The 25,355-nt window shown below is 36.8% G+C and overlaps 1 protein-coding gene across 1 annotated transcript in view; it reads left to right on the forward strand.

The window, feature by feature from the left end:
• Window positions 1–25,355, forward strand: part of LOC145680556 (FAD-dependent oxidoreductase domain-containing protein 2-like) — a 605,718-nt gene that overhangs the window by 517,914 nt on the left and 62,449 nt on the right. The window contains exons 8-9 of the mRNA XM_081751188.1: window positions 23,472–23,635; window positions 24,978–25,143. Of these exons, the coding sequence (XP_081607314.1) occupies window positions 23,472–23,635; window positions 24,978–25,143 (330 nt within the window). The remainder of the gene's footprint in view (window positions 1–23,471; window positions 23,636–24,977; window positions 25,144–25,355) is intronic.

A 25,355-nucleotide genomic window follows, 5' to 3' on the forward strand; every position in this document is an offset into this window, starting at 1 on the left:
TACGATCAAAGTGTTGGAGAGGATAAGCGGTTTGGAAATGGCAACCTGACCATGGATGTTCAGTTTAAGCAACTCGCGTGAGACTGTCGTTTTCGCAGTAGGTAATTAATTGCAGCTCATGAGTAAGTCACTGGCACATTCTGTCTACGATGCTTGATGATAAGTCTTCAATACTTGCAGATCTCCTGTAACTGAGACTTCTCTTTGTTCATTGTTGTTCTGCTACGAGCTCTGTAGACTGCTGTCAACTTGTTTACTGCTCTCCGTGACACATTTGGCACACTGTCCGGCGTACAGACACTTGGGTGACAGCTAACCTCGCATTCGCACCCACATTTTGCCCTTCGCTTTAACACACACCTCTGTCCTACTTCGCCTGGCGTATTGTAGACGACAATGTAACATCTCTACAGAAGGTTAATTCACCTAAAGTGGCCAATTTTACAGAGCTGATGACGAGCACAGCATAGGAGAAGGAACCTGAAGTCAGTAGCCCGTGAATCCAGCAGTGAGTCATGTACAACACTGTGTGGAAGTTGTTGTGGTGAACAGCTATTATGTCTGTTACAGTGACACCTTATTGCGAAGGGTACATATGTGCACTTTCCAATGCACAATGCAGTGCGTCAGTGATGATGAAAATGTGTGCGACAAGGGGCAACAATCTCAGCAGGCGTACAGTGGCAAGGGTAAGCCAGCGCTGTAAAAGCATCGGCCTTAAATATCAAGATCAAGTCGTAAGAGTGAAAAGGAAACAGGCATGTCCAGTCAGGAAACCACGTGTTGTGAGAAAGATCATGGTATCAGTTGTGAAGGAGAACCCACCCACCCAAAGCAGGATATCACAGAGCATAGTGTGTCATAAAGGACAATTTGGGACTGAAAAAAACGTCATAAGGCGATGGGGCATAAGTTATCACCAAGGCACATTCAAGAGAGATTCACGAACAGAAGAACATTGTATAAGCAGTACGTACCACTTAGGCAACAAATGGCAGTGGGTTATCACTCTGGATAAAGCCTGGATCTACCTTGATAACAGCAATAAAAGCCCAGGGCCAATTTTTATTTACCATATGATGCGAAGAACCACAGCAAGTTTGTCCGTGAATGTCACGAGAAGTTTTCCAAAGGCTTCATGGTGGTGGCAGGTTTCTGCGCCCGTGGGAAGTTGCCAATGCATCGTGTGAATTCGAGAGCCAAGGTGAATGCAGCCTATTTTCAAACGAACATCGTGGAACTCTTATACACAACGCACATCCCACAGAGGTATGGCAGGGACACCCGGCAGATGTGGATCCACATGGACAAAGCATCCAGTCACACTTCTCGCAGTTCTGTCGCGTATTGTCGGCGTATGGTCACGGAGACTGGTGTATCTGTTATATCCTTCTCGTCCATATCTGTGAAGTCACCAGATGCGTTGCCGATGGATTTCTGCGTCTTTAGCCTTCTGAAACAAGGCCTCGCGCGAAGGCGTCCCACCACCATAGCGGAACTCTGGAAAGCTTGTCAAGCGGCGTGGTCTACAATTCCCCTCACACACTTTCGACGCTTACTGCTTCAGTGGAAATTGCGTTGGAGGGCTATAGTCCAGGCTCGTGGCCACCACATCGAGCACAACCGTTGGTGGAGGAAGGGATTGTCATGATCAGTTGAGCGCACACACTTTGACCTTCTGAGGTGAATTGGCATTCTGTAATAATGACCAAGACACTGCACACACATCTTTAGTGTTGCCACTTGCAAACTAGAAGTGTTCTCATTATTTTGTTAACAATCTGTAATTGTGACACGTTAAACTAAAGATAACGTCGGTACACGAACCGAAACTTGTGACGAGCTGAGAACTCGAACCATTTAACTACAGTTAAAATTTCAAAAAATAGTCAACATAGACAATGATTGAGTGATTAATTTCAAATACCACAGAATTTGATACTTATGAAATCCTATTCTAGGAAGTGGAATCGACTAATCGTAATCCTTGTTCAAATGTTTATCACCTGTGGTCCTAGGTTTGTTTTTACTTTGATGTTTCTAAATTTCAGATGGAAACTGAGTACCGATAGTGGTTCGGATAGAACTTTAAAAACAATAAACCCAATTTCATGTAATGTATGTGCTCAATCAGTCAATAAGCAGTATCGGCATATTTGAAAACAGCCTGGAATAAAATGTCATCCTTATTCCTAATTATTCATGTAATGGTTCTGCCTATGTTTAACAGAAGGGGTCCAGCTTTTTAAAAAATATTACAATTTTGGTAATTTCTGTTTACGTTAGGTTAGTTTCGGTGCGGTTAGGATAGTTTAGGAACGTTTAGGTTAGGTTAGGTTAAGTTAGGTTAGTTTATGTTGTATTATGTTAGAGTAGGGGTCCAGCGTAATTTTCCAAAAAAAAAAAAAAATTATAGAATTTCGCTTATTTCTATTAACATTAGGTTAGTTCAGGTTAGCTTAGGTTAGTTTAAGTTCGATTAGGTTAGATTTGGTTACGTTATGTCACGTCTAAGTACATTCATCATTAATTTCTCTTGTAAATTTGGTGTTTTTACGTGCTTTTTGGACCCATTCTGCTAAACATACTCCAATGATTCTAATACACAATTACATCTTTGGAAAGAAAAATGGCAGAAACAAAAATAGTTAATAAGAATTATGTGTGAGTGCAAACTTACCATACATCTCCATATATAATGGTTTCACTAATAATCGCGGTTGATTTGGAAATTAAAAAAATCAAAGTAGTAATATTTTTCTTGTTTGTTTGCAATTGTTGAAATTATATTACATAACCAAACCTTACTAAATACATCATCAATTTTCGATTTTTGATATTTAAAAAGTAATTAAATATGACCTCTTGGCCCTATGTGAGTAGACGTACAACATTTCTTCTGTTAAATAATAATTGGATAGAAACAAATTTAAAAAGGACAAGGAGCAGTGTCAGGTGTTCACCATCTGAAGGAGTTTGGTTTGTATAACGTGATATATTCTCAATATTGAAACTGGAAATAGTAGATTTCTACCACTTCTAGATCTAGTAGAGAGATTAGCATGGATATATTCCAGGGGCGGATCCAGGTGGCGATCGGGGCAATCGCCCCTCCCCTAGAAGAGGAAGCTTTCTTATTTTATATATAAATAAAACCCATCTCAGAGCTTGGAGCTCTTAAAAGTAGCTGTATGTAGCAGTATTACAACCTACCGTCCTGGATCCGACCCTGATATATTCTTGGCACGCTTAGTTGATTGTAGGTTACTACCATTACTCTTGCTATGTACTATCGTTTTTCCTTTATAGCGATCAACGTTAAGATTAGAAGTAGTGATTTTTGCTACTTCCGATGTGAATGGAAGTTTAGGGAAGAAGATGGTACTAATACTCAGAATTCTATAACGATTTTTTTTAAAGAGAAAACTTTTCCCTATCCCTTATCGTTTCTATCCTTTCTGCTCTATGTAGTACGGATGGTCAGAATCGGACGGCTAATTGATTACAGGAAACCGCTTCTTGCTATCTATTACCGTCTTTATTCTATAGAGATAGAGATCAACGTTAAAATCGGAAGTGGTTGATTTCTGTCACTTCCGATTTGAGTAAAAACGTTAAGAGAGAAGATATATTCTTGAGATGCCTAATCGATTACAGGAAATCAAGTCTCGCTATATATAGGCCTTGTTTCTGGTTTACTATGATCAACCTTAAAACCGGAAAAAGTTATTTTTTTTACCACTTTTGGTGGATGAATCGAGCTTGATTCTAACTTTTGATCTTCTAGATCCTATTCAAGATTATTGGTGATCCATCAGATAGAACTTGTGATCTTTGTCTCTCCCTGGCAGAACACGGACAGAGTAATGAAAGTTTTTATAAACCAAACTCCTTAAAAGTAATTGGGAACTACAAACTGTGTCAATCTATGATCGCCGATAGTTAAAATGGGCATTTTCACTGTTTTTTCTTTTATTTAATGTTCTATAAAATATTTCAGAGGTAGCTGATTTCAGGAATTACACCGTTCTATTTCCTTCCTCGCCTGCGTTGCTTCTAACTAGTCGAAATTTGCGAGTGAATTTCGATCTATTACTCGTGAGCTTAAAACAATGGCCGTCATGTTTGTACGCCATCTGTCGGTTCAAGTGAAAGTATGCGCCGCTCAGCAGAGAAATGGCTCAGAGAACGATACAATGCATGTTTTTTTCAAATGTGTGTGATGTTGCTAATAAAATGAAGAATTAATAAGTAACAGAACTTAAGATTTTTTCAAAAGTAAAGCTTTTCTTTTAAGAGGCGGAGAACTTTAAACTGGCAACACTGTTTTCTGTGACATCTGATATTACAGTTCTCGGTTGTTTTGAAGTTAGTTTGGTTTGGCAGTTCATCATGAATAGACTCACGCCAGAGGAATATTTGCAAATTGTGCACATTTATTTTGAAAACCATGGTTTAATTCCACAAACTCAACAAATTCGTCCATCAGAGCGATTAACTTGAGAAACTATGGATCGTTTTCGCACTGCGTTTACTCTGAACTATAATACGCATCCGGTGAAATCATTGTGCCGGTGGAATCATGGGTCCATATTAGGGTAGAGCGAAAAAAAATCAAATTTGTCCAATTAAATACCACTAGGTGTCAAAAGTTGTGTGTTGACTAGTATAACATTCGGGAATTTTTTCATAATTTTTGCAATCCATCTTCACTCCCTGCAAGAACCTTAAATGTTTGCATTTTTTTTGAAAATTTGAATTTTTTTGAATATATTGATTTTTTTCAAGCTGCCCAATGAAATCGAAATAGGTGACAAAAGTTGCATAATGACTAGATTGACTACACCATTAATGATTTTAAAAATAATTTGCATCTTCATTTTCCGCAAGGGTCTGAAATTTTGCGGTTTTAATGGTATATTCTAAGACATATTCTAGAGCATTTAGATGGTCTTCAAAAATTTTCGGGAACTATAGGAAAAAGTTTAACCAATTGAGAATATTTACCAATCGTTTGTTTCCAAGCGATTGAAGGAAGTTCATGGTCGTGGAAGAAAAAAGACTTCACAAAGTCTTTTTTCACCACAAACACGTACTTCTTCCCTCAAACAACACAGTGACAAAGAGGAAGCTCCATTTCTAATGTGACAGTTCTCTGTGTGCCTCTAGGGGCCAACTGTTGAACAGTTGAAAGTGATGCGCCGCTTCTGAGCTTCATGTGGTGTTTTCGTATATATTATAATACCATTATATTCTATTGTAATCAATTGCATATGTAAGAGATTTGTGGGAAAACTGTGGGTGATACGATATTTTGAGTATCATTTTCGAATTCAGGAGGTCGAAATACATCAAGTACACTTACATTTTCGTAAAAATTTTGGGACCTTACAATTTGCTGCATTGTATTGTTCGAATTCACTGATACCTCAGCAAAAAGAAAGAATTAATAATTTTGTTCTTCATGACACCACACCACACATTCAATTACGAAAACTTGCGTTCTTTTTCGCACACTTCGTGAAGATTCTCTGACCACCAAACCCTACAGATATTGTGTTAAGATGTCCATTCACAGTCAAGGCCACCTCGACTGAAAAGCAAACATGTTCAGGAAAGTTTCATCTTTATTATTTTTTCCAGTTTTTCGGCGAATTGTACCCTCAGATTATGAGCTAATTTTATGTGCTGATGAATTTGAATTTTGTAAGAGTGCAGGCGCAATTTCCTGTGGAGTATCCTGTGCACAGTTGCTTTTGGGATTTGTAGTTGGCTGCTAGTTTGTCGTATGGATTTGCGAGCAGTTGAGATTGTCCACACTTGTTCAAAACAAGATACTTACTAAATTTAATAAATTCGTCCATTTCATGGGGTATTACTCCTTACTTTTACGATTAATGACTCAAAGTCCTATTTTCACACTTGACGATTTGTTTTCTTAATTACAATGAACAAGTAAAGAAAGAGAAAAAGGAGTTAATTTAGGGAAAATATTCCAATTTCGACGAAGCCCAAATAATCTGGTATACAGGGTGTTTTAAAACAACACCGACAACGTTTGGGAGGTGATTCCTGACACCAAGATAAGACAAAAAGATAGACCAACCTGGGTGCACAAATGCTTCCTTTCGAAAACGTGAGAAAATAGACTTTAAAGGGCCATAGCTCCAAAACTATGGAGTCTACCGTAGTCAGGTCAAGACTTTACTAAGAAACTAATATGTGCTCCATCCAAAAATACATGCTTCAAAATCCTACAGTACTTCCGCAACAATTTTTATAGAGGTAGTTGGTAAATATTTTAGATTATATGGCCGTAACTAAACTGCCTGAACAAAAATTATTGCGGGAGTACCTCAGGACCCTGAAACATATATTTTTGAATAGAGCACATATTAGTTCTTAAGTAAAGTCTTGACCTGACTACGGTAGGTCCCATAGTTTTGGAGTTATAGACCTTTAAAGTTCATTTTTTAATGTTTTCAGCAGCCTATAACTCCGAATTGAAGCATTTGTGCGTCCAAGTTGGTCTATACTTTTTGTCTTATCTTGGTGTCAGGAATCACCTCCCAAACGTTGTCGGTGTTGTTTTGAAACACCCTGTATATATATAAAATAAATAGTTAGTGGTAACATCTGTGTCGTCTATGGCAGTACTATTATTATTCTCTTCTGCACTCGTATTTTACTACAAAAATTGCACTTATGGTAGCTTTGATGCTTTACTATACGTCACACCACGCTATACTATTTCACTTCGCAAAATGCACTTTTACACTGAATACTTGCGCTTGATCGGCTGAATTTTGTAATGATGTCTACTTTGGTTTTGAAGTCTTGCTCCTGGCCCATGCTGTATTAACAACCCATGCTGTAGTATGTAGGAAATGAGATTTGAGGAGTGGACGCTCCATAAACGGTACTCGACACGAAAAAAATCAATGATACATTAAACGACATACTAGCTTCCCATTTAAAATTTTGGAGTAACCTGCTAGTGCTTCATGACAGGAAATCCTACGTCGAAAATTATTGTAGTATGCTCCATTCAATTCATTGGTTCGATCCTAGTTCCCGCCAAGTGAGGTTTGTGGTCTTCAAACACCGCATGCGTGTGGTTCCTCGAAGTTCTTCCGTTTCCTCCCACTTTCATCATTCCATCATTTCATTCAATTCTCATCAACCCCACCTCTTTTAGCCTAACCGGCATTACCGTGGGACATAAAACTTAAAGATTTCAATTTTCATTCACTGCACCTTATGACATTTCCTTGTCTTACTTTTTGTATAATCTTTTTATCTTCAGCCGTTTTGCGGATTATAAGCACTGGACGCTTTATCTGAAACAGCATATGTATATCGGATATTCTAAAATGGTACCCACGAACAAGAGAGCGCTTTTCTTCAGGCCAAAATAAAGTGAAAATCTTATATATCTTAATGACAGAGCCTCTTTCAACCGGTATAACGGATCAAAATTTGCTATATGGACACGTTGTACATTAACTTGGAACCATTAGCATTGCTTTACTAATACATTAAGCGGTTACATCGATTGTTATGCCGATAAATGGTGATAGTGTCAGCGTATATCTACTTCGACCAAATTCCATCTGGAAAGAATCGATGTAACTATTTGATAGATTGGTAGATCTCTGTGGTTCTTTATCTGCAAGATTACTACATAGTGCAATTCACTCTCTAGACGGAGAGCCGAAAGGTATACAATTATATATATTTGTGCTTTATTTTGACTTGTAGAATAATGTTTTGTGGTCCGTGGGCCCATTTTTAGAACACCCGATGTGTATATACAGTACGTTATACAGATGCTATGCACCATTAGGGGATAGGTACTTATAGTGAATTTTATAAGGTATAGTAACTGCTAAATTAGTGATGTATACGTGTAGCAGTATTTCATAATTCGACTACGGCTAATGCAGTCTTTTCAACAGAAAATTTTATCAGAACTATTTGCTGACAAAAACTTGCTGAATAAGTATTTGAGTTGAGCAATGTGTCAATTTAATGGATGGATCATACGTGGTTAGGACAGGAAAGATGCCAAAACATAAAGACAGGAAGGGAGAAGGAGAGTATTTGGAGGATGGTATTTTAAGTTCACCTCACATTGTTGACTGCTTATTTTTTTGAACATATTGGATTCATCTAAACAATCAACTAAAACTTTCAGGTGTTTGAGCCCACCGTTTTCACCTCCTAGCTGCGAATTTGGGTGGATGATTTTAAGCAATCTTTATTTATGTTGTTGTTCAGTATCTAATAAGCAGTGTTGGGCAAAATCAATTGAAATCAATTGCAATTGATCAATCAATTGAAAGTAATTGCTCTGAAAATCAATTGCAATTGATTTCAATTTGTAATTGACAATTAATTTCAATTGCAATTGTATTCAATCATAAAATTTGCAATTCAATTTTCGTCAATTGTTAATTGTTAATTGGTCACCAGGCAATTCAAACTTTTAATTGTTAATTGTCAATCGCAAAGAGTGCAATTGAAACATTTAATTGTTAATTGCAATTGACAATTGAAACTTGTAATTGTTAATTGTAATTGTTAATTGCAATTGAAATCAGCAATTAAAACTGAAAATAAGAAGATATGTGTGTATTGTGTTGTCCACTTGTTACTGTTTTACATATTTCAAGAAAGGTACTTATAAGAAATGCTGGATAACTACCATCCCTTCGTCCACCCTGGGAAGAAAGCCGTGAAACTAAGCATTTTTTAAATATATTATGTTTATGATTCTATCACCTCGAAAGAACTCTATATGCCCGTCATGTATACAATAGGGATGGGCACAAGCGAGTTCGAGCGAGTTTTCTCTAAAACTCGACTCGACTCGAAGCAGACATCTTTGAGCTCGACTCGAGAGCTCGGCTCGAAAAATTTCCCCCAACTCGACTCGAATTCGGATCGAGTTTCCAGTCGAGTCGAGCCAATTAGAGCTAAATCCTTTGTGTAGCTCCAAGTACTACTATCTTCAAGTAACCTACATAGACAATATAATTATCCATGATACTACTACCACTACTATAACTAATTATTATTATAACACAGTGTATAAACATGGAATATAGGCGGTTTGTATCTGAATATAAAAATTAGTTGACTGTCGATCTCGGTCGTCAAGAAATCTTCAGGAGGCAAGGACATCGGTCACGAGGTTCTAGGTTTGAGTTGAGGAGGAGCAAGTACTCGGGCTCGAGCCAAAAATTGTTAAAAGTTATAGGACTCCAGCCAAACATGTTCAAAACTGCTCGACCCGGGTTTAGGGTTGTTAACGACTCAAGCGGCTCTCTCACAGCTCATTAACTTATCGAGCCGAACAGAGAAGTGAGCCGAGCCAACAGCTCCGCCACTGGGGGCGCGGTGGCTCAGTGGTAGAGCGTTTACCTCCGGTGCTTGGGGTCCCTGGTTCGATCCCAGCTCGCGCCGTGTGGACTTTGTGGTGGACAAACACCGTGCTCGTGGGTTTTCTTAGGGTTCTCCCGTTTCCTCCCACTTTGTTCATTCCACCATTTCACTCATCTCTCATCATCACCGTCCCCTTTAGCCTAACCGGCATAATCGTGGGACGTAAAAGTTAAAGATTTAATTTCATTTTCAGTTCCGCCACTATCGAATTTCGAGGTCGTTAATTTCATATCGCGTACCTTTTTGTGCGCCTATTTCGACGTTTTGTGCTTCACTGGAAGAGGGTCAAAATGGGACTCGAAAGTGGGACGAAAATGACCCACTGCTCCGCCACTACCGAATTTCGAGGTCCTTCTTTTCGCATCGACTAGTGAATGTTTCGTACCGTTTCGTGCCCCTGTTTCCACGTTTTGTGCGTCACCAGAAGTGTGTCAAAATGGACCTCCAAAGTGTGACGAAAATAACCCACTGTTCCGCCACTATCTAATTTCTAGGTCGTTTCTTTCGCATCGTTTAGTGACTATTTTTTAAAAAAAAGTTTTCTGTGCCTACTTCCTCGTCTTGTGAGTCACCGGAAGTGAGTTAAACGGGCCTTCAAAGTGGGAGTTAAATGACTCACTGCTCCACCACTACCGAATTTCGAGGTCCTTCTTTCGCATTGACTAATGCCTGTTTTGTGCTGTTTTGTGCCCCATTTCCACGTTTTGTGCGTCACCAGATGTGTGTCAAGATTAGCCTCCAAGGTGTGACGAAAATGTCCTACTGTTCCGACACTATCGAAGTTCTAGATCGTTTCTTTCGCATCGCTTAGTACCTTTTTTTTTAAAAAAAAAAAAAAAAAAAATCTGCATCTATTGCTCGTCTTCTGCATCACCCGAGGTGAGTTAAACGGGCCTTTAAAGTGGGAGTTAAATGGCTCACTGTTCCGCCACTATCGAATTTCGGGGTCGTTTCTTTCGTATCGTTTAGTGCCTGTTTTGTACGTTTTGTGCGTCACCGGAAGTGGGTCAAAATGAACCTATGAATATAACGAAACAAGTGAATGCTGTTCCGCCACCAACGAATTTGGAGGACGATTCCTTTACATCGTTTAGTGTGTATTTTGTACCGTTCTGTTCGCTTACTTCCACGTTTTGAGCATCGCCAGAAATGCGTCAAAATGGTTCTTCAAGGTGTGAGGAAAAAGAGCCATTGTTCCGTCACTATCGAATTTGGAGGTCGTTTCTTTCGCATCTTACAGTGCCTGTTTTGTACCGTTTTGTGCTCCTATTTCCCCTTTAGTGCGAGTAGAAAAATGGGTCAAAATGGCCTACAAGTATAGCGGAATAACTTAATGCTGTTCCGTCACCATCGAATGTTGAGGTCGTTTCCTTCACATTTTTTATGCATGATTTGTGTTGCTTTGTACATCAGTGGAACTGGGTCAAAATGGTCCTTGAATGTGGGATGAATATGTCTTTTTCTGCCATATTTGTAGGTCCTCTTTGACCCACTTTCGGTGGCGTACGAAACGTGAAAATATGCGCAGAAACGGTACAAAACATGCACTAAACAATGCGGAAAAAGCGACTGTGGGATACTGGTGGGATAGTGGGTCATTTTTCTTCCCACATTGAATGCCCATTTTGACCCACTACCATTGATTCACAAAACGTGGAAATAGGCTTAGAAAACGGTAGCAAGGAAATAATTATCAATGATAATTATAATAATTACCTATATAATTGAATTCATTGTAATTTGATCCATGACAAACACTTTACCATTTCGCACTAGCTGTTATGCCCGTTCTTCGCACGGATCAGATAAAATATCAATGTACACAAACTGAACAACGGGAGAACAATTAAGAAACATTTCTAAAATTGGATATATTTTGTGTGAATATATATCCAACAACGTACATGTGTTTTCATTGGGAAGGCCAATGGGGGCTGAATTTGAACGTAAACACTATCGGGGGGGTCACTATACATCTGAGCAACCCCGATAAATATGTATTCGACACAAATATTGGTCATTTTCTACTACTTTTACATGTCCCGGTGAGCGCCCCCTCGGACCCCCTTGGTTCAAATTGTAAAAAAAAAAAAAAAAAATCTCCTCTGGCCCCCAGCCGATACCGCGAAAACTCTGAATGTGACACTAACATCTGCCATTTTCTACTACTTTTTACATATCCCGGTAAAAGCCCCTATGATCCTCTGGTTCCAATTTTCAAAAAACAACGCCTTTAGCCCGCAGCCGATGGGAGCTGCATTTAGAAGTCAACGACTGTGGAAGTATCACCATTCATCTCAGCGACAGCGAAAACTATGGATTGGACACTAATATCGGTCATTTTCCATTATTTTTACATGTCTCGCAATTCTCCACCCCCGGTGACTCCCGGCCAGCATACAATGGTGGCTAAATTTGAAAATCATCGCTAATGAAAGTATCACTATTGATCTCAGCGACCGCGAAAACTACGGATTTGACACTAATATCAGTCATTAAGGATTATTTTTACATGTCTCTTGATCCCCTTTATAATGCCTCTGTTCCTTAGCTAATGGGAGCTAAATGTGAAAGTAAACGCGGTCTTGAGTTTCAACATTGAGCTCAGAGACCCCGAAAACTATAAATTTGACATTAATATCGGTCATTTTCGATTATTTTTACATGTCTCGGAATTCCCCTTTCTGGTGACCTAAGGCCCGCATACAAGGGTGGAAGAATTTGAAAGTCATCGCTAATGGTAGTGTCACCATTGATCTCAGCGACCGTGAAAACTATGGATTTGACACTAATATCGGTCATTTTGGATTACTTTTACGTTTCGGTATCCCTCCCCCTTCCCAGTTGACCCCCGGCCCGCAGCTGAATAGGGTGAATTTGGAAGTTGATGCGATCGGAGTTTCACCATTGATCTCAGCGAACGCGAAAACAATGAAATCGACACTAATATCGGTCATTTTCTACTACTTTTACATGTCTCGGTAAACACCCCCCTTATACCCCCTGGTTCGAATTTTGTCAAAAACGCTTTTCCTTGGTGTGGGACCTGGACCAAGATACCCATGACCAAAATTTGGTTACTCTTGGTCAACTTGTCTGGTCCCTAGGCCGTTCCCGGAAAACGTCCCCCTGAGACCTCCTTAGTTCGAAATTAAAAAAAAAAAGCTCTCCGTCTTGATCTGGGGCCTAGACCAAGCTACCCGTGACCAAATTTTGAAAAGATTCGGTCCACTCATCTGGTCCACAGGCCGCACAAAGATAGACAGACAGACGCAAACAAACTCTTTATTTTATTTATATTAGAAAGGTCAGACCCGCCGTTATTGTAATAGAGCGGTGCTTGAGCGATTGATCGTAGAAATTCAAACTCTGATGAGTGATAATTTCATAGGCTTGTTTTATTACAAGTTTAAACTCTTTAGTCAGTAGAGAAGAGGGCTTGAATCATGGGTCAGAGTTGATGACAGTAGGTTTTGCTGGGTCTGTGGGTCACAGTGGGTGAGAGTGGTTCATGGTGGGTAGTGGGTCAGAGTGGGTCACGGTGGGTCATGGGTCACGATGGGTGGTGAGCCAATTGGTCGTGACTAAAGTTTTCATTGTCCCACGCCCTCTCTGAACTACAGTGTTGAAAATTAATCAGTGAAAATCAATTGCAATTGATCAATCAATTGAAAGTAATTGCTGTGGAATCAATTGCAATTGAATTAATTGCCAATTGATTTCAATTGCAATTGAATGACTGAATTCAATTGCAATTACTTTCCACTGCAATTACTTTCAATCAATTGATTAATTGCAATTGATTCTCCATTATTAATGGCCAACTGCAATTAACAATTAACCATTACTTACTTCAATTGTCAATTGCAATTAACAATTAAATTTACAGATTAATTGTTAATTGTTAATTCAATTGAAATTTGCCCAACACTGCTAATAAGTAGAACTAGGATTTTTGGTAAAAAAAAAAATACTCAAATTGATCGGTGGAAAGGTAAAAATAAATAATAACACTCTTGGTGGAAATTTACTCCAATGATAACTACCTTATCCCTTTGGGGATCCTATGGTACAATTTGTACCATATGCACTTTTCATGGTACATTGCGTTATTTCTCTTCTATTTGAGCTTTTTCGTCCGGGTTTTTTTTGTTTTCCAAGTCCAGAGGCCTTGTAGAAGACATTACGTATGGTTTCAGACCGTCCTGCGTCCAGACACAGGAGGTGATGACGTCATAAGTCAAAAATTGCTCTTCTCATTTTCTAAGCCTATGTTCAATATTTTTTGGCGGGCTTATTTTTCTACGTAGAAGATTGAAATTTTGCACAAACATTCAGTCCACCGAGTAGTATTTACCAGATTTTTTGTTCCGATGTCAGTGCTAAAACAGGGGGGAACCAGAGGGGCGAAGGGGTAAAAACAGGGATTTCTTTACCCCCAAAATCCCGTTTTTGGTCATTCTCCCGCCTTACATACATGATAGGACCACGTGAGTCATACCATCTGAAAGGCAGTTCCATTCTGAAGAGAATGACGGTCGAATTATTATTCTAGGGTAATTAGGGACGTCTCAGGGATTTTTTGAAAAATATACTTTTATATAGGGAAACATGGGGCATTGTCGGTATATATATATTTTTGGCGGGCTTATTTTTGAACGTAGAAGATTGAAATTTTGCACAAACATTCAGTCCACCGAGTAGTATTTACCAGATTTTTTGTTCCGATGTCAGTGTTAAAACAGGGGCGGAACCAGAGGGGCAAAAGTTGAAAAAAGGGACATTTTGCCGCAAAAAATCCCGTTTTTTGTCATTTTCCCGCCACACATACATGATAGGACCACGTGAGTCATACCGTCTGAAAGGCAGTTCCATTCTGAAGAGAACGACGGTCGAATTATTATTCTAGGGTAATTAGGGCCGTCTCAGTGAATTTTTATCCAAATATACTTCTGTATAGGGTAAAAGTGGGGCAAAGTAGGGGAATTTTTTCTGGCGGGCCTATTTTTGAACGTAGAAGATTGAAATTTTGCACAAACATTCAGTGCACCGAGTAGTATTTACCAGAATTTTTTTCCGATTTCTGCGTAAAAACAGGGGGGGTCCAGAGGGGCAAAGTTTGAAAAACTGGAAATTTTGTCCCAAAAAATCCCTTTTTTGAGGAATTTCCCACCTTAGATACATGATGGAGACATGTGAATGGTACCGCCTGAAAGACAGTTCTATTCTGAAGAGAATGATTGGTGGATTATAGTCCTAGGGTAATTATGGATGTCTCAGGAATTTTTTTCCCTCAGATCATAGTGTTTTATGGTACGTTGGGGCACTGTGGGAATTTTTGATAAAAATTCTCCCTCCCTTACTATTCAAGATAGAAACTTGAAATTTGGCACACACATTCAGTACACCAAGTACTATTTATCAGATTTTTTTTAGATGGCTACGATCACACAGGGTGGGTCCAGGGGGGGCCAAAGTTCGAGAAAAAAATTTTTCCCTCCGAAATTTTCACTTTGACATTTTTTCCCCGCTTCTGGTATATGGTATGAGCATGTAAGTGGTACCATTTGAAAGCCAGCTCTATTCTGAAGAGAACGAGGTATGAACCATGATCCTAGGATAAATAGTGACGAAACAGTAGCTGCTTGAATGAAAGTCTAAAAAATAGGCCAAAAAGCCAGGATCCCCAAAGGGTTAAGTAATAATTACAGTACGTCGTAAACAAGTACAAAAGCCTATAGGGCTAGATAATTGGTCACTTGAAAAAAATGTCGTTGATTGAACACAAAAATCATAATATCACAATTTGATCTTTGATTTGTTAACAATTCAAGGCGTAAAAATGTAAAATAGAAATGAATTGAATTTAACAACATTCGTCATGTCAATGGTGAAAAATATCAGTTTTCCGATTTGTCAACAGTGTTTTATACTGCGAGGAAGAATGTTCAATGTCTAGATACCAATGAAGCATACGCTCGTACTTTATTTTCACGGTAAACTCCAGGTTCTTCACACTAATGGATTTCCAGTTTCTAAGAGCTTGGGTTTTTTCGCCAAACTACTATTACGTGTAAGCTTTGCTAGTCCCTGCAGACTGTCTTTTGCAGTTTGAAGTACGTTTCATTGCCCCTACTTAGAAATGTACTGTGTACTCCTACTTTACTACGTAGTCAGCAAATAGTTTTTAATTATGAACTTCATGCAGTTCCTTAATAGCATTTTCTTCAGCAATAAGTTTCTAAGCATTGTTGATTGATTCTGATGATGAATGTAGTTTTCCATGGAATTCCCTTATTTGTCATTTTTTTCGCAATAAAATACTATGTCATGTATCTAACTGCCTTGTGATAACTGGTTCTGGTGGAAGCGGTAATCCCATTGTCTCGTTATTCACTTGAATACGATATGGGCACTTAAGTAGAACTTTTTTTTCTTTATTTCAGCAACGAAACGATTAGCTTTACAATATTTCGGTCGTACGAACTCACATACATGGTGAAATGCATGTGGTACATCTAACATGATGCGATTTTGCTGTACACACATTTCCACAATCTGAATACAGACAACACATGTGCTGCTTAGTCGGTTAGAACTAACCACAGTTTGTCATACAACTTGTGTAGGAAGTGCACGAATAGCTTTATATGTGTATGTTAGTAGGACCGTGTGATAGAGGGGATAAATAAGCTTCAAACAACAATTTGAAGGGACGATAAAATGAAACATTGTGGTTCTACGGTCTCCGAATCTTTCATATAGCTTTTATGTGAATACATTTTATTATGTTGAATCTAGAACTGTAAATGGAGAATTAAGGATATTAAAGAGTGTGTGTGTGTGCATAACTGATATGTAATAAAAAAAAATACAAGATAAGATTAGAGTTGATAGTTTCCACTAGTTTTTCTCTGCTTCCCGTCGCCACATTTCCTACGGATGAGATTTTTTCTAACATTGGCTCAAACTCCTTTATTTTAGCAAAGATAAGTAATTTTACTCCCTTTAGTTGGGACCGGGAATAGCAAAATTTCATAGTTTCAACAAGTTTATATACTGTCACGTTAGTATTTACTTTCTTAGCAATGTAAGAGAGACCGGAGAAATTTTACATTTCCCTACCTCATGCCTTCCTGAACTTATGTTTCGATATATCTTTTACTATGTTGTAATATATTTTAAACAAAATTACGTGCATTGTTGTAGATAATATAAGAAGGCAATAAATTAACGTTAATACTGGCGGGGAACGAGAAAGAGGTGAGACGTATATAGACATAATATGTACAGAACGAATGAAAACTTAAGATTTGGTGAGAATTTCTTGATTGGGTGAAGAAAATTCTTTTGGGCTTTTATGTGTTGACTTAAAATAATTGTTTCTGCAATTCCTACAAAATTCTATTATTTGGTAGGGCACCAAAAATGCAAGCCATACTAATAAGTATATATCTTTTTCTTTCTTCAGTTTTTCTCCTTTCACAGGAACATCTACTTATTTCCTCACCTCCCACGCATATATATCTCTTGTGTCCTTTTACTTTGTGGGGTGTTTCTGTGGAGTTGTCAAAGTGGTCCTGCGCTTCGTTGGCTAACTCTAACTCAATTATCCGTGCTTAGAATTAGATTAGAGAGATTGCTCTGCTTTATTGTTGGTGTCCTCTAGGTCGGACGGTGGTTTTCAAAGGCTTTGCTAGTGGCCGGTACTCGATTTTATGCAGTGTATATACAATAGGTGTTACAAGATACACTCTCCGCACCTTATCTTTTGCAGTAAAGAACTTCTTACGTAAGAATTTTTTAGCTTAACGATCTTGGAATTAGGCATAGTTAATACGAAAACCTAATAAGAAAAACAAAAGTATGAGTTAGCCCTAGGCACTACTTTAAAACTTTCCTAGTCAGTCCCCAATCATATATTTAAATTGTTCGTTACTTTTTACAGCCATATAAAAGAAATTACAAACACATATTCATGCATATATGCATATTAACGTTGAATATTCAGAAAAGGTATACATATAAAAGATGCCTAAGGCCTGTGCAGTACAAGTGAAGACCATTTGAAGTACAAATTGTTTGTTTATAAGGTCTATAACTTTTGAAATTACTGAAAACAAAATAATCACATGAAATAAAAGAAAAAAATTAACGAAAGAAATATTTCAAGTACTGGTATTACATTTGTTTCTTTCGTTTGTAGCTTTGCAAGTCACAACTTCGTGCTTATGTCGTCAGCATACTCGATTTCAGAGTAAGAGCATCAATTTCTATTCCCGGTAAAATTTCAAGTAGATTGCATTCCATGTTAATGTGTAGGTATCATAAAGCCTCAATGCTAAAGAGAATTTTAAACCCCAAACCAAAGTTATAAGTAACTAATAGAATAAAAGAATCTACTACAGACATCTAATTTTTGTTACACTGTATTTCTTAGAAACCGTACAAGTTTTAACCATGTACTATATGCTGCATGCAATCAGAGTATTTAAAGTTACCAACATTAGTATCAGGACCCTGACCTATATAATTCCATTAAATGAAGTTATCTCTTTTTGCTTGGCTTTCTAACGCCTGAACCAGTGGGCTATTTAGGGGGGCTTCCGGGCTTAAGCCCCCCCGAAATCTTACTTACTATAGTGAAGTATATAAAATATCTTGCAGAATTTTCACATTTTCAGGCAAAGCCCCTCCGAAAGTTAGCGAAGCCCTCCCGAAACAAAATCGTAAATACGCCACTGGCCTGAACAGATATCCAACCTAACACACACCAAACAGTTCTAATGTTGATACGACCAAAATTGAATTTTGCTGTTTTCATGCATGAACGGTTTCTCCATTGTAAGATAAATCTCGATTGTCCAATGAATACTATATATCAATTATATTATAATTCGTTGTGTGTATATAATACATTATCTTCATTACGTACTGCATGAGACAAAAAAGAGAAAAAACACTGATCATCCATCAGTTACAAAATGGTTGAAATAGACTGTAATTGAAAATACCAAATTTAGAACAATCTGAGGAAATGAGTTTGGAAATGGTTGTCTCCAATCATCCTATGCCATTTCATATCCATTCCTTCTCCTGTGGAGAAGATCTTGTTTATCACACTGAGTATGGATTGAAATTAAAATTGAAGCATTAAACCAAGTATTATTTGGATTCGAACCTGAGCCCCGTCGGCCGAAGTTTAATGAGAAAATCACCTTACCTACGCAGATCAGTATCTGTTACCTAGTAAAAGAACTTACATGTAAAACTAGACGAGATAATAAGACCCGTATGAAGACAGGTTCCTTACTGTTAGTTGAGTTATTTAGTATTCCTTTTTCAGCTCTACAAGTTACATATACCTTCCTTAATGAGGAAATATCTAAAATGGTTCGTCAAAGTTGAGGCTTTCGTACCGCGTCCTAACTTCTATTTCAGAGGGAATAAAGATTACAGATGATATTTGTAAAATTGCTTGAGTTGTATCAAGTATAAAGCGCAAATCTATAGCTTCCTTAAATAGCAGTTTAATTTGTCAGCTTGTCTGAAGAATTTGTAGCATATTAGTAGCGCAAAAACTATCAGTGGCAAACAAAGTTCAAATCCCGTCAGGCCAATTACTATTCTCATCTAAATTTATCGTTTATGTATTTGTTATTGTACTTCTATTGCTTTATTATTTTTATTATTATCTATCATTCCAGTCTTAATCATTTCACAGATCGAACCTGTTTTCAATAAGTTATTGTGGTGTAATATAATATGTGACTTACACGAAAAGTACCTGCTGTAGCTTTCAATTATTTGGTTTAAACTCATCGTATCTGTCTTTAAAAAATAATTAGTGTGAAGCATAAAAATACTTTAAACATAGAAATTTTGTGTAAATGAATAAATAAATTATAGTAGAAATAATGTTATACTCGTATTAATTAGAAGTTTGTTGGCTGTAACATTTTCAAGAACTGCTCCAATTCCTCTTTGATCTATACGATAGGGTTAAAACACTGCCTTTCAACTGGAATTTCATATTAGGGAAGAAGTAGAGATCGCGAAGGACTAGGTCAGATGGAGGACAGTGGTCGTGTTTTTTGACCTGAATCCTTTGGTCTCGTTGATCATCAATAAAAGAAAGAGAACCAATTTCGCTGCGATTCATGTCACGTAGTTTCTTCACTAGAATACGTTGACAAAACTAATTTATATTGATATTTTATGCATCATTGTATACTTATACGTTATATAATCAGAAATTTTGTTGTACTCATTCCATAGGGATTCTCAATTTATTGAATGTGATAATTCCCCATTCAAAGTCTGTAATTATGTATTGAGTTAAAGTCTGTAAAATAGTTACTTATGCATGGTAGTGTTGTTTTATGAGACATTCAGAGCACAAAAGTCCAGTTATCAACGTTTAAATACACGAAAAACTTAACACCTGTCTTTTTACATTATAAGAATGATTCATTCCGTTCTGCTAAAGCCTCTAGTACTTTGTAGAAAATATTTTCAGTGATCTTACATTTAGGCAGAACGGGAGTTCCCGTTCTGCCCAATCTTTGGATACAGGAATTTATGCGGTAAGGGACCTTTTAGGAAAATGCAGCACCGAAATGCTTGAGATCTAGCGTAATTTTATGCAGATCGGAATTCATGTAGTAACGGCTGTAATAACAAGGACAATCCACAAAATTTCAAGCGGTCAAAATCCAAGAAAATTCTGACGAGACAGACAAAATCCTAGGACAGAATCATAAGAGTATATATTGGATGTACCAGTGCATACCCTATATGATTACTTTTCCTTCAATTGTCATGTTTTCTATAATGTTATCTGTAATTTTTCAATGTATTTTTTTAAATACTGAAAACCCAGTAAAACGTAAAATGTTATAATAAAATGGCAGATTGGCTTTAATTAGTTTTCACACTCCCATATGAAAAGTTCTGGGTACTCCTATTTATTATACATTTAATACATTTAAAATATGTTCTGCATATTTACTGTACATCATTCATTTCAATTACGAAAAGTAATTATGATGTTATTTGATCTTTAAAACTTTCATCCTTATGAGTTATTTTTTTAGTGTTGTATAAATATTTATTTATTTTAACTCGGAAATATTAATCAAAGATTTTTAAGCAAAAGATCAAAATGTAAAATGTATACTTACTATAAGAGTTTTACGTTTTATTCGCTTTTCAGTATTTAAAAAAATGTTATTTCAATAAAATGAAGAATTACAAATATATTTTAGATGACATGACAGTTGAAGAAAAAATAATCGTATTTTCATTAGGCTGCGCCTATGATTTTGTCCTTTGTCAGAATTTTCCTTTGATTTTGTCCCGCGTTCCTAATAATCTGTTAGGAATTCAAACAGATTCTGTAAGAAGAATAACTATATCTTCAAGTTTCATAATATATTTCAGATATTGTTCCATTTGTTCTTCTCGGAAAGATGACTGGGATACAGTAGTGTTATTCGCATCTACTTTAGTACAGATGAATAGGTTATTTTTTATAAATACCTACAAGGAAATAGAAAATTGATCGACTATGTTGCAAGAAAACCGTTTGACATAACTGAAAAGAACACAAAACAAAACTTACTCCGGTCTAACATCAAGTCATTTCACAACAAAAATTCATTCGAATTTCCAGTAATTTATTTCCAGCATGCTAGGGTTCGCAGTATTAAAAAGTATGACATCCTCAAGATATGTTTGGTCATATATTAAGCAAACAATGCAAGTGGGTGCATAATGCAGCCCTTAAGAAATAGTCGTAATCTTCTACATCACAACTCATTTTTCGGCATCACTTTATTAGCTAATTTGTCTTGTGTAAATAGCAGCAATACAAAATATCAATATCACATATTGAAATACTTGTATGTTTTTGTAGGATTTCAATCAAATCAAAATGTCAGAAATCGGAAAGGGAAAGTGGTTTATAGTTTCAGTTTGCTACTTTTGAAGATGATTGCCTACTGGATTCACCAGTAGCCAATCAGCGTTCAGAACATGAAGTTTCTATGTTAATGTTGGAAGTACGAAAGAAGCCGAAGGAACCAAACCACGACGTTAAATGTAGACGAGTTGAACAGAAAATCAAACCATTGAGACGAAGGCTGGAATCACGTGTAATTGTTGGCTTACACGTGTGTTTGTTTGCGATTGTATACTCTTTACATTTAAAACAGTGATGATGAGATCTTGTTTAAATTTTATTGGCTATATTGACGATATGTAGTATTTAGTATTGCTAGTATTTATATTGACAATAGAAATATATATGACATAATGCATGTAGTATAGAATCATGTGTAGAAGACAAATCACCTGATCAGGTGATGCCGAAAACGGAGTTGTGATGTAGAAGACAAAGGCTTTTTTAAAGGCCACAATACACATCCTTAGACATCTCCTTGCATTTTTTTAATATATGGTCAAACATGTCTTGAGGATGTGTATTGCGGCTCCTTTTAAGTACTGCTGGAGATAAACTATTGAAAACCCGAATAAAAGTTTGTTGTGATATGACTTGATATCGGACCGAAGTAAGATTGTTTCGTCCTCGTTTCAATTGCAATGTCAAACGCCTTTCTTGCAACCGAGTCAGTCAATTCGAGAAAGGAGATGTGACGTAGAAGACAAACGCTCTCTCTTAAGGCCATCTTATACATCCTCTCGCATTGTTTGTTTTATATATAGTCAAAGATGTCTTATAGATGTAAACTGTGGCACCTTTTACGTATTGCGAGCCTTAGAATGTTAGAGATGAACTACTGGAAAACTGAATAAAGTTTTGTTGTGAAATGACGTGATATTAGACCGAAGTAAGTTTATTTTATGTTTGTTCCAGTTACAGTGTCAAATAGCTTTCTTGCAACTGAGTCAATCAGTTTTCCATTTCCCTGCAAGTATTAAAAGAAAAAATACATTTATCTTTACTAAAGTAAAGATGTGAATAACGTTGCTAATAACTGAAGCGATCCTAGTATTTTTTTAGAAGAAGAAGTAAAATAACATCTAAAGTTTGTGGTGAAACTTGAAGTTTCAGTTATTCTTCTTAAGAAATCTGTTAAAATTATTAAAGAAAAATTCCCTAGAAAAATCCCCCTGCACAGAATTCCTCATCTTAAAAGATTATGCAGAACAGGAATTTCCGTTCTGCCTAAAGATAAGATCATTTAAAATATTTTCTACAAAGTGATGAAGGGCCTTTAAGCAGAACGGGAATTAGGCAGAATGGGAAGACATCATAAGAATTACTTACTCTGGCCCTGAATCTTTTCAGCACTGCAAGGAGCTTCAAAGATAAATTTTTAATATGAAATGTCCAAAATGTCAAAAATAAGACTTTGGTGCATTGAACGTTCTATTTTTGGTAAAAGGCTAAGAACAGACGATAAAATAAAGAAAGAATGAGGGAAAGAGAGAGAGAGAGAGAGAGAGAGAGAGAGAGAGAGAGAGAGAAGAGCTATCGATGGCGAGAGAGACATGTGTATTTTTAATAGGTTCGATCAGAACATACCTGACTGTTCTTTCCTTCAAAATATGTTTTACATTTTTAGTTACTGCAATTACCTGTATTTAATATTTGTGTGAAATTTTCAAATTTTAGTTAATAGTGATTTTATAAATAATGTCATACATACTGCTAACAGTAAACTACTTACATCGTCTCATAGTTAATGTTCATTATAAGTAATCATGGCAGTTTCAAAAGCAATATTAGCAATGGTTTGGCCGAGTCATTTAATTGTAACTATTTGACATTTATTGTAACTGGACCACTCAGGTAAGTGTTAGCTTGAATTAGCACGGACTAGCCTAGGGAATTTACTACTGGTGAAGGCGTGCTAACACAAGTTAATCCTGGATAGGTTCTGAATGCTAAAATATCACACTAAAATATCAATATTGAGAATCCAACATCAAAAATATTTATTATCGAAATATTTCTCATAGTCGATAGTATCGATATAATAATTATTTTTGGTTTGCAGTAATACGAAGCCTGCTCGTTCTGTGAAGGTGCTAAAGTATCCTGGAATAAAACAGACTTACGAATCTATCAATATTCCTGGACTGTACTTTATTGGTACAATTACCCACTCTTTAGACTTCAGAAGATCTGCTGGTGGATTTATCCATGGATTTAGATACACAGGTAATATATGGTAATTCTATTTTCACTCATAAGATGAAAATAAGTTACAATAAGCCGCATAAGAATTTTTAGAATATGTACAGTTTTAAGTGTAAAGATACAAGATGGTTAATAAGTTAAATATTAACTTTCTTTTATATGTTCTTAGAGTTAATTTTCGTTGTTTCTTTCATTTTTAACATTTGAAACATAATTATTTCTTCATCGTAATTTCAGGCAAAATATGCCAGTTTTTGTGCTAGTACAAATTTTGTCCCGGAACTATAGAGTAATATAATACACAAAATCCATGTACATAGGTAATCAATAGAAAAAGTACAAGGTAGTGCAAATATTAGACTATGACAAAGACACCATAGTTCCCTTCTAAGTAACCACCTGGGCTCTTACAATACTTCTCGCACAATACTTCAACTTTTCAATACTTTTAACAAAGTCCTGTGTTGCAACTGTTTAGCGAATAACTGTCTCCTTCTATTTTTACATTGACCTGAATCTCATCATGGTATCGAATCTTTTCCATTTCAGAGATGTTTTTAGTTTCAGGGAGAGATATAATTATCACGGCTATAAATTTTAGCTATAGGCTGCCTGAGTCACAATTTCCTGTTTGACCAAAATCCTCTTCAAATGATGTGATGAATGAAGGGACGTGTTGTCGAGGAGAAGCTGCCAATCATCAGTTCATAGAACTGTGATTATTTTCGTCGTATTGTATCTCAAAACCGGCGAAGAACATGGATGTAGCACTTATCAGTAATTATTTAGCCTGGAAAAGCATGTATTACGTCTTCCTAATCAGAAAACACACTCTACATGATCTTAATTTTCATCAACTACATCGGACATGAACCAGCGGATCTCCATTGCATCAAATGCAGAAATCTCATAAGTGCAATGAAGTGTGAAAGGGACTGAGTATGTCTCACATTACTGGGTATGCACCACAGAGTTCTGGTGACAGTATGCCTACAATACGCGTCTTCGGATTGGGAGATTTGGGTTTATCCCCCGTCGAAGATAATGTAGTTCGGGTCCTACGTTAAGCTGTAGGTTCAGGTTTCATATAGTTTCGATGTTGAACGGAACGCTAAATTTAGTTCAACCAATAGCCGATAATAGTGACACCAAATGATGGAGCTTTAAAGCTACTGTTTTCACGAAAGTTGATGGGCACATTGGGCACATTTTCTTTACTTTGCTGCTTAGTATATTACTAATATTCATTATATTTTAACGTGGTATTGGAACTTAGTAAACACTTGGTACTGTTACAAATAATGTTCGAAACTAAAATTATAATTATTCAAATAATGTGACTAACTTTTTATATTTATTTCAGTTCGTGCTTTGCACCGCATTCTGGAGTATAAATATCATGGTATTCGTTGGCCATCTTCCCGTCATCACGTGACAGATATACTAAATGTTGTAGTGAAGAGAATAAACGAAGCAGCTGGCCCTTATCAGATGTTTGGACTTCTTGGAGATATCATTACATTTCACAAGTAAGCCTATTCTGCCAAAGCAAATATTAAGAACTTCGAAAATAATGAAGTATTTGCTTTTACTTCAAGATATCTTGGAAGTAGAGGGAGAAAAATTTGAATTAGACGTTAGAATGAATCTAAACATTAAATTTGTCACGTGTAGATTTGCCAAGCGTGACTGTTACATTTGCGTTTCTTCTATGTCCAAATATATAACAGTCACTCTACGA

The sequence above is a fragment of the Thermobia domestica genome, chromosome 3 (assembly GCF_964235325.1).
Source record: "Thermobia domestica chromosome 3, izTheDome1.hap1.1, whole genome shotgun sequence".
Classification (NCBI taxonomy): Eukaryota; Metazoa; Arthropoda; class Insecta; order Zygentoma; family Lepismatidae; genus Thermobia; species Thermobia domestica.